The sequence below is a fragment of the Oncorhynchus gorbuscha genome, unplaced genomic scaffold (genome assembly GCF_021184085.1).
Source record: "Oncorhynchus gorbuscha isolate QuinsamMale2020 ecotype Even-year unplaced genomic scaffold, OgorEven_v1.0 Un_scaffold_35:::fragment_2:::debris, whole genome shotgun sequence".
Classification (NCBI taxonomy): Eukaryota; Metazoa; Chordata; class Actinopteri; order Salmoniformes; family Salmonidae; genus Oncorhynchus; species Oncorhynchus gorbuscha.
The window spans coordinates 757,534-770,422 of record NW_025745210.1 but is presented as its reverse complement, the minus strand read 5'-3'; the positions used below and the strand labels follow the sequence as shown (position 1 = coordinate 770,422).

The window sequence follows — 12,889 nt, the reverse complement described above, 5'->3', positions numbered from 1 at the left end:
ACGAGGACAGACTGGAGACTCGACCATTGACTGCAGGTTGCTTCGGGAAGGCACCGACCGTAGCAGACTAAGACACCTGCTCACACGCAGCATCTGAAGGAGACAAAACACGACAGGGCGAGACAAGGACACAGCACAGCGAACATCATACAAGGATCCGACAAGGACAGAAGCGGAAAACAAGGGGAGAAATAGGGACTCTAATCAGAGGGCAAAATAGGGGACAGGTGTGAAAAGAGTAAATGAGTGAGTTAGGAGAATGAGGAACAGCTGGGAGCAGGAACGGAACGATAGAGAGAAGAGAGAGAGGGAGGGGGAGAGAGAGGGATAGAAAAAGGGAACGAACCTAATAAGACCAGCAGGGGGAAACGAACAGAAGGGAAAGCACAAGGACAAGACAATATATGACAAAACATGACACCCAGTCTCTCTCTGTCTTACTCCTTCTAACTCGTACCAGTAGCCCAGTCTCTCTCTGTCTTACTCCTTCTAACTCGTACCAGGAGCCCAGTCTCTCTCTGTCTTACTCCTTCTAACTCGTACCAGTAGCCCAGTCTCTCTCTGTCTTACTCCTTCTAACTCGTACCAGGAGCCCAGTCTCTCTCTGTCTTACTCCTTCTAACTTGTACCAGGAGCCCAGTCTCTCTCTGTCTTACTCCTTCTAACTCGTACCAGTAGCCCAGTCTCTCTCTGTCTTACTCCTTCTAACTCGTACCAGTAGCCCAGTCTCTCTCTGTCTTACTCCTTCTAACTCGTACCAGTAGCCCAGTCTCTCTCTGTCTTACTCCTTCTAACTCGTACCAGTATCCCAGAGACTGTGTGTGTGTGTATTCATCTGTCTGTGTGAAAGCTAACCCCCCTGTGTGTATCCGTCTCTGTCAGGGCGAGGATCAGCCACAGTGGATCTGTCAAGCTGTCCATCTACATGACAGTCTACACCGTCACCTATATCATCCTCTTCATATACGAGGCAGAGGTACTGCAGTCTACACTACAGAACTGCTGCTGCTACACTCCTACTGTCCATGCTATACGTGAAGGGCCAGTGTATGACGGTTTCAACCGGGGATTCCTGTGTCCCACAACACTATGTTAGCCTACTGAGTTGAAGTCTAGGTATTAGCTCTAGGAGCTAGTCTTCAGGTCTCGGGCACGGTTACTTATCAGCCGAGCATGGATCACAGAATCACCTCCATTACAAGTGTAAAATGTGCTCTACTATAATTTAGAATGGGTCCCTCTTGAAAATGAGGTTCACATATCATGGAACCTCCTGGTAAGATAAATGTGAAATTAAAGGGACCTACTCCTGGTGTACTGTAGTATACAGGGATAGGAGTTTCTTACCCAGCCTGTCGGTGCCTAGCACTGGCCCTGTACATACATAATGCAGGGGACCCTGTTTGACCAATGATATCCAGTCTCTGGCCTGTGAAACTGAATACATAGCCCGCAAGGAGAGGCACTGTCAATGACCCAGTTGTAGAGAAGTGTCAATGATGCACAAACAAACAAACATACATGTACACGCACACACTTGCAGACACACTCACCAACGAAAATGAGTAGATTTCACATCCCAACATGTCAGCAAACCACAGGCTGTTACAACACATGCTGGGGAACGTATTGTAATACACCTCTCTGCTATTTGAGGGTAAAGTTAGTAGGTTGATTAGTAGGGTGCGGTCCATTAGAGTGGTTGTATGATGTAAGTGTGTGTGTGTCTCAGTTCTTTGACCCAGGTGAGGTGCTGTATGCATATGACAGCCCGGCGGGCTACGGTCTGATGGGTCTCCAGCTGCTGGCCTACGTGTGGTTCTGCTACGCCGTCCTGATCTCCCTCAAACACTACCCTGAGAAACAATCCTTCTACATCCCCTTCTTCACGGCATACACACTCTGGTGAGAGGACATAGCTCTGTCAGGTTCATCAACTTCATTCCCTAAAAAGCATTACACCCGATAAACTCCCCGTCTCCCTTATCTTTCCACTTCTCGCTTGCTCGTCTTTAATCCGTCCTCCGCCTCTCATTTCCTTTTGTCACAACTCCACCATATTCATTTTTTTCTCCTCCTTCCTTTACACATCTCACTCTCCCCCTTCCCTATCTCTCTCTCTCTCTTAATAATCTCTCTCCCTATCTCTCTCTCTCTCTCTCTCTCTCTCTCTCTCCTCTCTCTCTCCTCTCTCTCCCTCATTAACTCTCTCTCCTCTCTCTCCCTCATTAACTCTCTCTCCTCTCTCTCCCTCATTATCTCTCTCTCCCTCATTAACTCTCTCTCCTCTCTCTCCCTAATTAACTCCCTCTCCTCTCTCTCCCTCATTATCTCTCTCTCCCTCATTAACTCTCTCTCCTCTCTCTCCCTCATTAACTCTCTCTCCTCTCTCTCCCTCATTAACTCTCTCTCCTCTCTCTCCCTCATTAACTCTCTCTCCTCTCCCTCCCTCATTATCTCTCTCCCCTCATTAACTCTCTCTCCTCTCTCTCCCTCATTAACTCTCTCTCCTCTCTCTCTCTCTCTCTCTCTCCCTCATTAACTCTCTCTCCTCTCTCTCTCTCTCTCTCTCTCTCTCTCTCTCTCTCTCTCTCTCTCTCTCTCTCTCTCTCTCTCTCTCTCTCCCTCATTAACTCTCTCTCCTCTCTCTCTCTCTCTCTCTCTCTCTCTCTCTCCCTCATTAACTCTCTCTCCTCTCTCTCCCTCATTAACTCTCTCTCCTCTCTCTCCCTCATGATCTCTCTCTCCCTCATTAACTCTCTCTCCTCTCTCTCCCTCATTAACTCTCTCTCCTCTCTCTCCCTCATTATCTCTCTCTCCCTCATTAACTCTCTCTCCTCTCTCTCCCTCATTATCTCTCTCTCCCCTCTCTCTCTGGCAGGTTTTTCGCGGTGCCCGTCATGGCTCTGATAGCTAACTTTGGCATCCCTCGCTGGGCACGGGAGAAGATCGTCAACGGCATCCAACTGGGAATCCACCTCTATGCTCACATCGTATTCCTCGTTAGTACCCTTCATCTCTCTACACACTCACACACAGGCATGCATGTGCGCACACATACACACACTGCCTCACTGTTGACGTTAATTATCTCGAAGACCTCATCGCCCGCCTCGTTAGTAACCCCCTGCCCTCCACACGCAGGCATGCACACACTCACCTCCCTTTTAATATCTGTGAGTCATATCTCTCTGTCCTCTGCGTTAGTATACTCCCAATCCCAGACTTCTGCACCAGACCGAGCCTCTCGGTCCCAGACTTCTGCACCAGACTGAGCCTCTCGGTACCAGACTTCTGCACCAGACTGAGCCTCTCTGTCCCAGACTTCTGTACCAGACTGAGCCTCTCAGTACCAGACTTCTGCACCAGACTGAGCCTCTCGGTCCCAGACTTCTGCACCAGACTGAGCCTCTCGGTCCCAGACTTCTGCACCAGACTGAGCCTCTCGGTCCCAGACTTCTGTACCAGACTGAGCCTCTCGGTCCCAGACTTCTGTACCAGACTGAGCCTCTCTGTCCCAAACTTCTGTACCAGACTGAGCCTCTCTGTCCCAGACTTCTGCACCAGACTGAGCCTCTCCGTCCCAGACTTCTGTACCAGACTGAGCCTCTCGGTCCCAGACTTCTGTCCCAGACTTCTGTACCAGACTGAGCCTCTCTGTCCCAGACTTCTGTACCAGACTGAGCCTCTCGGTCCCAGACTTCTGTACCAGACTGAGCCTCTCTGTCCCAGACTTCTGTACCAGACTGAGCCTCTCTGTCCCAGACTTCTGTACCAGACTGAGCCTCTCGGTCCCAGACTTCTGTACCAGACTGAGCCTCTCGGTCCCAGACTTCTGTACCAGACTGAGCCTCTCTGTCCCAGACTTCTGTACCAGACTGAGCCTCTCTGTCCTTTGTTAGTGACACATTCAGACACATACTGTTCTGTTCTTATATGTGCAGGAATGTGTATCAGTGTATGGAGAATAGAGGGTAATATTTGTACAGACAATATTCTGAATATGATACATTCCTCCCATCCATCCCCTCTCCCCCCTCCTTGCCTCGCCACAGGCTATCACTCGGCCCTCTGCAGCCAATAAGAACTTCCCATACCACGTGCGGACCTCTCAGATCGGGATCCTGCTGTCTAGTCCGAAGGCGGGTGTGGTGAGTGAGAGTTTCCCCCACCATGCCTATGGGAACAGCTCCTTCCTGGGCGACTCCCAGCCCAACTTCACAGAACTCTTCTCCATCCAGTCGGTGAGTGGATGTATGATCTGAAGAGGATCTAACTGATACTAAGGTCCAATATAGTCCCTGTAACACTCCAGAGGTGTTAGAGCACAGAGGAAGTTGTCAGAGAAGGATGTGGTAACTGACATTGTGACAAATACAACCCAGCATGACCTTTAACCTTTCTACCTTTACCTCCCTCTCCCTCAGGGCCCAGTGAAGACGGTCGAGGAGACGGTGGGCCGGAAGGGACAGGAAGTGCAGAGGAACAGTGAGCATAAGATCATCACCACCACGGCTGACCTGTCGTCACCCACCTTCCCACCACTCCCTCCCCCCATGCTCCCCCGCCTCTCTGCCCACTCCCCCCCTCCCCCTCCACGACTCCCCTCCCACTTTACCGAGTACTTCAGCATGCAGGGGGGAGGGGGCGTGGGCACCAAGGCATGAGACAGACAGAGAGAAAGAGGGACACAGAGAGAAGGAGAAAGATCGAGAGGGAGGTGGAGGAAGATCAGGTAGCACCGAAAACAGGTCAAGCTATGTATAGCCACGAGGGAAGGAGGGAGGGATATGAGGAGGAAGAGAAGGGGAAGTCATCATAAGCAGACATGTGGAATAGAAGTTTGAAACGTCCCATTTTCACCTCTAAATAGAGAGAATGGGAAATGGCTGTGAGTTAAAGTGCTGAGCTTGTAAAAGAAAAAAGAAGCAATAAATATTTGAACATGAGCAGGGAGAGAGGCACCGGGAGGGAGAGATGACAGAGTGGATGTAGCCTGACCAATAGAATGATAGGAGCGCACAGTGGAGACTGAACAAAACTCCTACGAACACTTTTATTCAAGACTTTATAAGGCATCAATGGAGGGGCTGAGGGAAACGTGTAAATAGCTGAAGAGAATGAGTTCCCATTACTCTAAAATAGTTGCAGAGTTTATATTACAAAAGGGATGTATTTTTCCCCACATTGTCAAATTCCAAGTGTTGCTGTGACCATTGCAGTTCTCATGCCATTACATTGTACAAGAGTAAAATGTTCACTCATATCCTGAAACAATACATTCATGTTTTTTTCTTCACAGATTCTTGACAGATGTTGTTAACACAAAATATTGAATTTCTCCATATATAATATGTTGGGATGATTTTATATTCTTAGATATGCTGATTGCTCCAGGCTATAGGATTGATATACCGATGTTTAAGTGTACAATGTTCAGTTTACTGTGGACCCCTGAGGTACAGCTAAAACAAGCATGTCTCTAAACTGATTATACTCCATGTGCTCATACAGTGCGCGTGCCTGTTGTACTACTATTCAATAACTTTGTATATTTCATACCCTATAGGCTACCGAGGTGTTCATGTCACTTCATCATCTGGAACCTTATGTCATACTGTCCACAGACAACTGTTTTAACTCCCAATACTACTGTTCAGTTCTCACTGGAGTGCAAGATATTAGCTTGCTCTGAATGTAATTCCTTGATGTATGTAGACCTTGGTGAATGTATTAATGCAATAGAGCACAAGGAAAGGGGTGGTGTTAAAGTTACATTTTATATATTTTTTTTACATATAAATCATACTTATAGCTTGTTTTACTTTCAATTTCAGCCTCCATCCTTGGGGTATGAACGAACTTCACAATTCCCCCCCCCCCCCCCCCCGACTAGTATGTAATGATGTCATGTCAACTGTGTGAGGGGCTCATTGTTGTTTCTCCATAAGTAGGAACAGTAGTTCTTCCTGACCATGAAAAGTCCTGGGCCCATAAACAACTAAAGCAAACCTTTTAGAGTAACTGTGAAAGTAGTAGCACCAACGTCCTGTTTGTCCTGCATGAAGCACTTTAATGTTCCCCTTCTCTTAGTTTTCTGTTCTGCCATTTATTTCAAAGTGACTTTGAATAGCGCTTTAATCTGGATCATACGTATCCACACACTACATCCAATGATATTCCGGTATCAAATATACAAATATTACCTGTAGATGTGTTCATATTAATCAATGTTATCAAGTGTCATTATCAGACATTTAAAAATGTACATGTATCTTAATAACATTAAGTTGATGAAATAGCCTAATGATATCAATGTAAGGGGGGGAGGGTGTAATTCATAAGACCGTGTCAAGGCCAATTTACCACCTGTTTCTTCTAAGAAATGGAAATAATGGAAGTAATCAACTACATTGTATTTTTTGTATAACTTGTTAATATCTCAGTATGAAACGTGCAACTCTCTTTAATATTTTTTTATCCAATCTGTAAAAAAGGTGTGGGGGAAAGAATGGTGGTTAATTGACTGTTTCCAATGGTTTAATTAAGAGCCCTTTATTGTCTTTCTGTAGTAATGTCTGGAGTAGGCTTGGTTTGGTCAGACTGGTACAGCACATGTTATGTACATGAGAACATACAGTCAAAGGTATAATGTAGTCTGTAAAAAATGACACTTGAATTAGATTGTTCTGGTGTTCTAAAGGTTTCGTCTCTGTAGGTGTATACAGTGGAAGTCAGAAGTTTACATACACTTAGGTTGGAGTCATTAAAAAACTTGTTTTTCAAACACCACAAATTTCTTGTTAACAAACTATAGTTTTGGCAAGTCAATTAGGACATATACTTTGTGTATGACACAAGTCATTTTTTCAACAATTGTTTACAGATTATTTCACTTATAATTCACTGTATAACAATTCCAGTGGGTCAGAAGTTTACATACACTTAGTTGACTGTGCCTTTAAACAGCTTGGAAAATTCCTGAAAATTATGTCATGGCTTTAGAAGCTTCTGATAGGCTAATTGGCATCATTTGAGTCAATCGGAGGTGTACTTGTGGATGTATTTCAACGCCTACCTTCAAACTCCATGCCTCTTTGCTTGACATCATGGGAAAATCAAAAGAAATCAGCCAAGACCTCAGAAACAAATTGTAGACCTCCACAAGTCTGGTTCATCCTTGGGAGCAATTTCCAAATGCCTGAAGGTACCACGTTCATCTGTACAAACAATAGTATGCAAGTATAAACACCATGGGACCAGGCAGCTGTCATACCGCTCAGGAAGGAGAACATTCTGTCTCCTAGAGATGAACGTACTTTGATGAGAAAAGTGCAAATCAATCCCAGAACAATAGCAAAGGATCTTTTGACGATGCTGGAGGAAACATGGAACAAAAGTATCTATATCCACAGTAAAACGAGTCCGAAATCGACATAACCTGATAGGCCGCACAGCAAGGAGGAAGCCACTGTTCCAAAACCTCCAGACTACGGTTTGCAACTGCACATCGGGACAAAGATCGTACTTTTCTGAGAAATGTCCTCTGGTCTGATGAAACAAAAATAGAACTGTTTGGCCATAATGACCATCGTTATGTTTGGAGCAAAAAGGGGGAGGCTTGCAAGCTGAAGAACACCGTCCCAACCGTGAAGCACGGGAGTGGCAGCATCATGTTGTGGTGGGGCTTTGCTGCAGGAGGGACTGGTGCACTTCACAAAATAGATGGCATCATGAGGACGGAAAGTGATGTGGATATATTGTAGCAACATCTCAAAACATCAGTCAGGAAGTTAAAGCTTGGTCGCAAATGGGTCTTCCAAATGGACAATGACCCCAAGCATACTTCCAAAGTTGTGGCAAAAAAGGACAACAAAGTTATTGGTGACCTTAATCCTATAGAACATTTGTGGGCAGAACTGAAAATGCGTGTGCGAGCAAGGAGGCCTGCAAACGTGACTCAGTTGCACCAGCTCTGTAATGAGGAATGGGTCACAATTCACCCAATTTGTGGGAAGCTTGTGGAAGGCTACCCGAAACATTTGACCCAATTTAAAGGCAATGCTACCAAATACTAATTGAGTGTATGTAAACTTCTGACCCACTGGGAATGTGATGAAAGAAATAAAAGCTGAAATAAATAATGCTCTACTATTATTCTGACATTTCACATCCTTAAAATAAAGTGTTGATCCTAACTGGCCCAAGACAGGGAATTTTTACTAGGATTAAATGTCAGGAATTGTGAAAAACTGAGTTTAAATGTATTTGGGTAAGGTGTATGTAAACTTCCAACTTCAACTGTATGTCTATTGCCTTTACAGTCCACTTGTCCATGGTTACAGATGCCATTACTTGACTGAATAGATTGATAGACAGGCAGGTTCCATTCATCCTGTACAACAAGCTGCATGATCAACCTATGGTATTTTGTCTATTATACAGAGACAAGTGGAAGAGCAAAGGGAGAGAACAGGGTCTTATATGCATGACAGACAACAGCACAGCTTCCTGGGTATTTAGAAGGGTCTGGTTAAGAGCACATTACTGAAGCACTGTTCGAAATGAATGCATTTTAATGGTGTCAAATTAGGATATTCTGAATACGCTGTACATACACTTTTTGCCAAATTAAAATGGTTGGTTTTATTAGAGGCCTTGTCTGTTTCTTTCATACCTTGGCCACACTGTGAATGTGTATGTGATGTAGAAGGGCAAGGGCATTCATCCAAAACATCTACTCCATCTTGGTATAGTACAATTACTTTTCTGGAACCAACCTCACAATTAGAGCGCTTACAGGCAAGTGGCAAAGGAGAGCCGGTCCAATTGAATGGAATTGCAATAGGTTTGGGGTCATTTAGGCAAGTAGTTACCAGTATGTGAAAACCAAACTCTACAGCAGCTCTTAACAAAACAGTTTGAATCTTAAACAGAATGAGGAAGCTCATGTGTGTGATTTTGCCTGATTGAAGGTGGTTGCTTTCATGAAACATCCTGCCTCTATTCGCCACTCTGTTTATTCTGAATCAGTAGAGATTAAAAACAGGACATCAACCATGATGATAATGAAACGTTTGGGAGACATGTTTCTGAACCGTTATTGGGATTAATAACAGCATATTTAATCACATCTGTTAAATTCACAGCAGTGCCATGAACAGAACTTTTCATTTGACTAACAGTCAAAATAACAGAACACTTAACATTGTCAAACAATCACATTTATTTTGACACACAACATCCTCATGTTCAGTGGGGTCCACAGAAAGTCAAATACTGTGCCAGTCATCTAAAACAGTGTGATCCACCAAAAGTGTTTGGGTGTTTTTCTTATTACACACAAAGCAACACACTGTTTCCAAACCAGAACCTAGTCAAAATCTGTGGACTATAAAAGTTTAGAGTACAACCCACCAGTGGGTCCCCTTCTTGGTAAATACAGGGGCTTATTCAGGAGGGAGCAACGTTCCAGAATGTTCATATACTGTAGAACAGACATGACATTCTAAATGTTTCACCATATCAAACACACCCCTGATCTAACACATGTGATGTCAGTGTGTGGCTGGTTGCATCATGCCTCAACCTTGGCTGCTGCCTGCTGTGCCCACTGTTCTCTGTAGCCTTTGAGGAGCTGGTTGATTAGCGTGAGTTCATTGTCTCGCTTGGCGGTCTGGAGAGGTGGGAACGGGTTGCCTTTATACTCCAGCACGGCCATAGCAGCCTTGTCCAGGTTCTCCCTGTTGGGAATGCGGGCCATCCGGGTGTAGGCTTTGGGCTGGGTCTCAAACCTGGGAGCTAGGACCTTGAAGAGCTTTGGGATCAGGTCCTTTTCCTTAAATCAACAGAGGAGAGAGCGACAGGATGACTGTCTGAAAGAACTAGGAACACACTCATACTAATCTGGTAGATAATAGTACAACAATGCTGGGGACATTGGGACGGTCTGACTTGGTCATTAAAATACTAACAAAGATCATAAAGAAAGAATATTTACTGTGAGCCAGAAGTTTGCCATTTTCATCGCTTTCTCGTCAGTGTCTCCCTTCTTGGCATAGTCAATCAACTGCAAAACAACATCACACATTGGTCAACATCGTCACAAGCTGTCAAAAACTACAGTAGCCTACTAAAACAGGGATGGTTGAAGTAGCTGACTGAACTCAACTCCATGGTTATATTTGTTTGATTAAAATGTATGAATTTCAGCAAACAAAGGCACATAACTAGATAGGTACAAGATAAGCATTTCATAATCTACTATTGACCTTGGGCTCAGGTCCTTTTCCTTAAACCACAGAGGAGAGCGCGTAATCAGAGCTGAATTTCTTCCAAGCCAGGACTCCGCTAAACTCCATTGGTGGAGTTCATCAGAAACTTCCTTCACCATGGGAGTTGAGTTTAGTCAACTGGTGGAGTAGCCCAAAGGCCAGCAGATGACAATAGTCTCTTCATCTTACCATCCAAAGGAAATTTATGTAGCCAGCTATACATTCATATCCCCATGGACCGAGTTGTACATAAAATATTCTCCCTTTAGTTTGCAAATGAGTTGATTTCCTCCTTAACTCAATTTAATGGCTAGAAGGTAAAAAAAAAAAAAAAGAAGACACTTTCCTTATGAAACACCATTTTCCGCCATGTTCTGAATGTTGCCAATCGCGTTAAGCCAATCAGGTTGGAGTAGTCAAAAAAAATTCCACCCCTGGTCTGATTGGCTGAAGGGGTATACACGTTTATAGCCGGCTGCATACATTCCTTATGGCCGGTCAAATGAAACGACTCAATATCGCCATCTGCCAGCCTTTGAATTACTATTATTGAAGCAGCTGTGTTGAGCTGTGTAAAAGGGTAACGTTACCATCCATGTCCTCACCTTTTCAGCATAGAATCGAACTTCGTCTGCTCTACCTCGGGTGGTCTCTATCCTCTCGTGTCGAACGAGGCCGGTAAGAATGTTCCGAAGCATGTTTATTCGGGACTCTGGACCGAGACCCATTTTACGGGCCACCCGGCCATGGGATATCAACATCTGAATGGTGAGGCGCATCTTGTCGAGTTCAGACACCTACAAGAGGCTAGAAAGAAAAAAGGAATCAAACCGGTCTTTAAAAATGAAAAACTATGTTTCTAAGGAAAATTATATTCCGTTATTCTCGTGTAAATTAGGTGTATGTCGCATAACGTGACAAATTTCGTTTGACATTGCCGGTGCATCAGTTATCGCAGTCTGTGTGGGTGAATGGTGTTACGTGAAAAATAGTTCCACTTTAGGATGAAATGGTTCCGCCTCAAATGTATTCTATTTGTTTCTAGTTGTCATTAATTAATTCATTGTTTTGTTATTAGATATCAGGCCTTTCTATGTGCATAGAGATTTCAAAATGTAAAAAGGTTCATTTCTGATTTGGAAATGTAATCGGAAAAAGGGGAAAATATTTAAATGACTTATTTCTCTGCGATATATGATGACAAATAGCATAGATATGCAGTACCAGTCAATAGTTTGGACACACCTACTCATAATTGTCTTTATTTTTTACTCATTTCTACATTGTAGAATAATAGTGAAGACATCAAAACTATGAAAAAACAAATATGGAATCATGTAGTAACCCAATTGTTTTTAAACAAACCAAATCAAAATATATTTTAGATTCTTCAAAGTAGCCACCCATTGCCTTGATTGCAGCTTTTCACACTCTTGCCATTCTACCAGCTTCACCTGGAATGCTTTTCCAACAGTCTTGAAGGAGTTTCTACATATTCTGAGCACTTGTTGGCTGCTTTTCCTTCACTCTGTGTTCCAACTCATCCCAAACCATCTCAATTGAGTTGAGGTCAGGTGATTGTGGAGGCCATGTCATCTGATGCAGCACTACATAACTCTCCTTTGTCGAATAGCCCTTTTGGGTCATTGTCCTGTTGAAAAACAAATGATTGTCCCACAAAGTGCAAACCAGATGGGATGGCGTATCGCTCCAGAATTCTGTAGTAGCCATGCTGGTTAAGTGTGACTTGAATTCTAAATAAATCAGACAGTGTCACCAGCAAAGCACTGCCACACCATCACACCTCCTCCTCCATGCGTCACAGTGGGAACCATACGGAGATCATCCGTTCACCTACTCTGTGTCTCACATTTTAACTTATCAGACCAAAATACAGATTTCCACTGGTCTAATGTCCATTGCTCGTGTTTCTTGGCCCAACCAAGTGTCTTCTTCTAAGTGGTGTCCTTTAGCAGTGATTTCTTTGCAGCAATTTAACCATGAAGACCTGATTCACACGGTCTCCTCTGAACAGTTGATGTTGAGATGTGTCTGTTACTTGAACTCTGAAGCATTTATTTGGGCTGCAATTTCTGAGGCTGGTAACTCTAACGAACTTATCCTCTGCAGAAAAGGTAACTCTTGGTCTTCTATATGCCACCCCTTCCTTGTCACATCACAACTGTTTGACTGAAACACATTAAGAAGGAAAGAAATTCCACAAAATTAACTTTTTATTTTATTTTTAAATTTTTTATTTCACCTTTATTTAACCAGGTAGGCTAGTTGAGAACAAGTTCTCATTTGCAACTGCGACCTGGCCAAGATAAAGCATAGCAGTGTGAACAGACAACACAGAGTTACACATGGAATAAACAATTAACAAGTCAATAACACAGTAGAAAAAATGGGCAGTCTATATACAATGTGTGCAAAAGGCATGAGGAGGTAGGCGAATAATACAATTTTGCAGATTAACACTGGAGTGATAAATGATCAGATGGTCATGTACAGGTAGAGATATTGGTGTGCAAAAGAGCAGAAAAATAAATAAATAAAAACAGTATAAACAGTATGGGAATGAGGTAGGTGAAAATGGGTGGGCTATTTTCCTT

At 43.8% G+C, this 12,889-nt stretch overlaps 2 protein-coding genes across 2 annotated transcripts in view; one reads left to right on the top strand and one right to left on the bottom strand.

Annotated features, from left to right (window-relative positions):
• LOC124017944 (transmembrane protein 145-like) overlaps positions 1–6,851 on the top strand; it is a gene marked incomplete at its 5' end in the record, with an annotated part of 34,467 nt that extends 27,616 nt beyond the window's left edge. Inside the window, 5 exons of the mRNA XM_046333178.1 lie at positions 883–976; positions 1,733–1,905; positions 2,882–3,002; positions 4,056–4,244; positions 4,428–6,851. Coding sequence (XP_046189134.1) covers positions 883–976; positions 1,733–1,905; positions 2,882–3,002; positions 4,056–4,244; positions 4,428–4,667 — 817 coding nt within the window. The remainder of the gene's footprint in view (positions 1–882; positions 977–1,732; positions 1,906–2,881; positions 3,003–4,055; positions 4,245–4,427) is intronic.
• Positions 6,852–9,202: 2,351 nt separating this feature from the next.
• LOC124017953 (39S ribosomal protein L17, mitochondrial-like) lies at positions 9,203–11,251 on the bottom strand. The gene is made up of 3 exons (XM_046333196.1): positions 10,880–11,251; positions 10,001–10,069; positions 9,203–9,838 (listed from the first exon to the last, which is right to left on the bottom strand). Exons 1-3 carry the CDS (start codon positions 11,051–11,053, stop codon positions 9,578–9,580), a joined length of 504 nt encoding a protein of 167 aa, XP_046189152.1. The 5' UTR covers positions 11,054–11,251; the 3' UTR covers positions 9,203–9,577.
• Between the last annotated feature and the right edge of the window lie 1,638 nt (positions 11,252–12,889).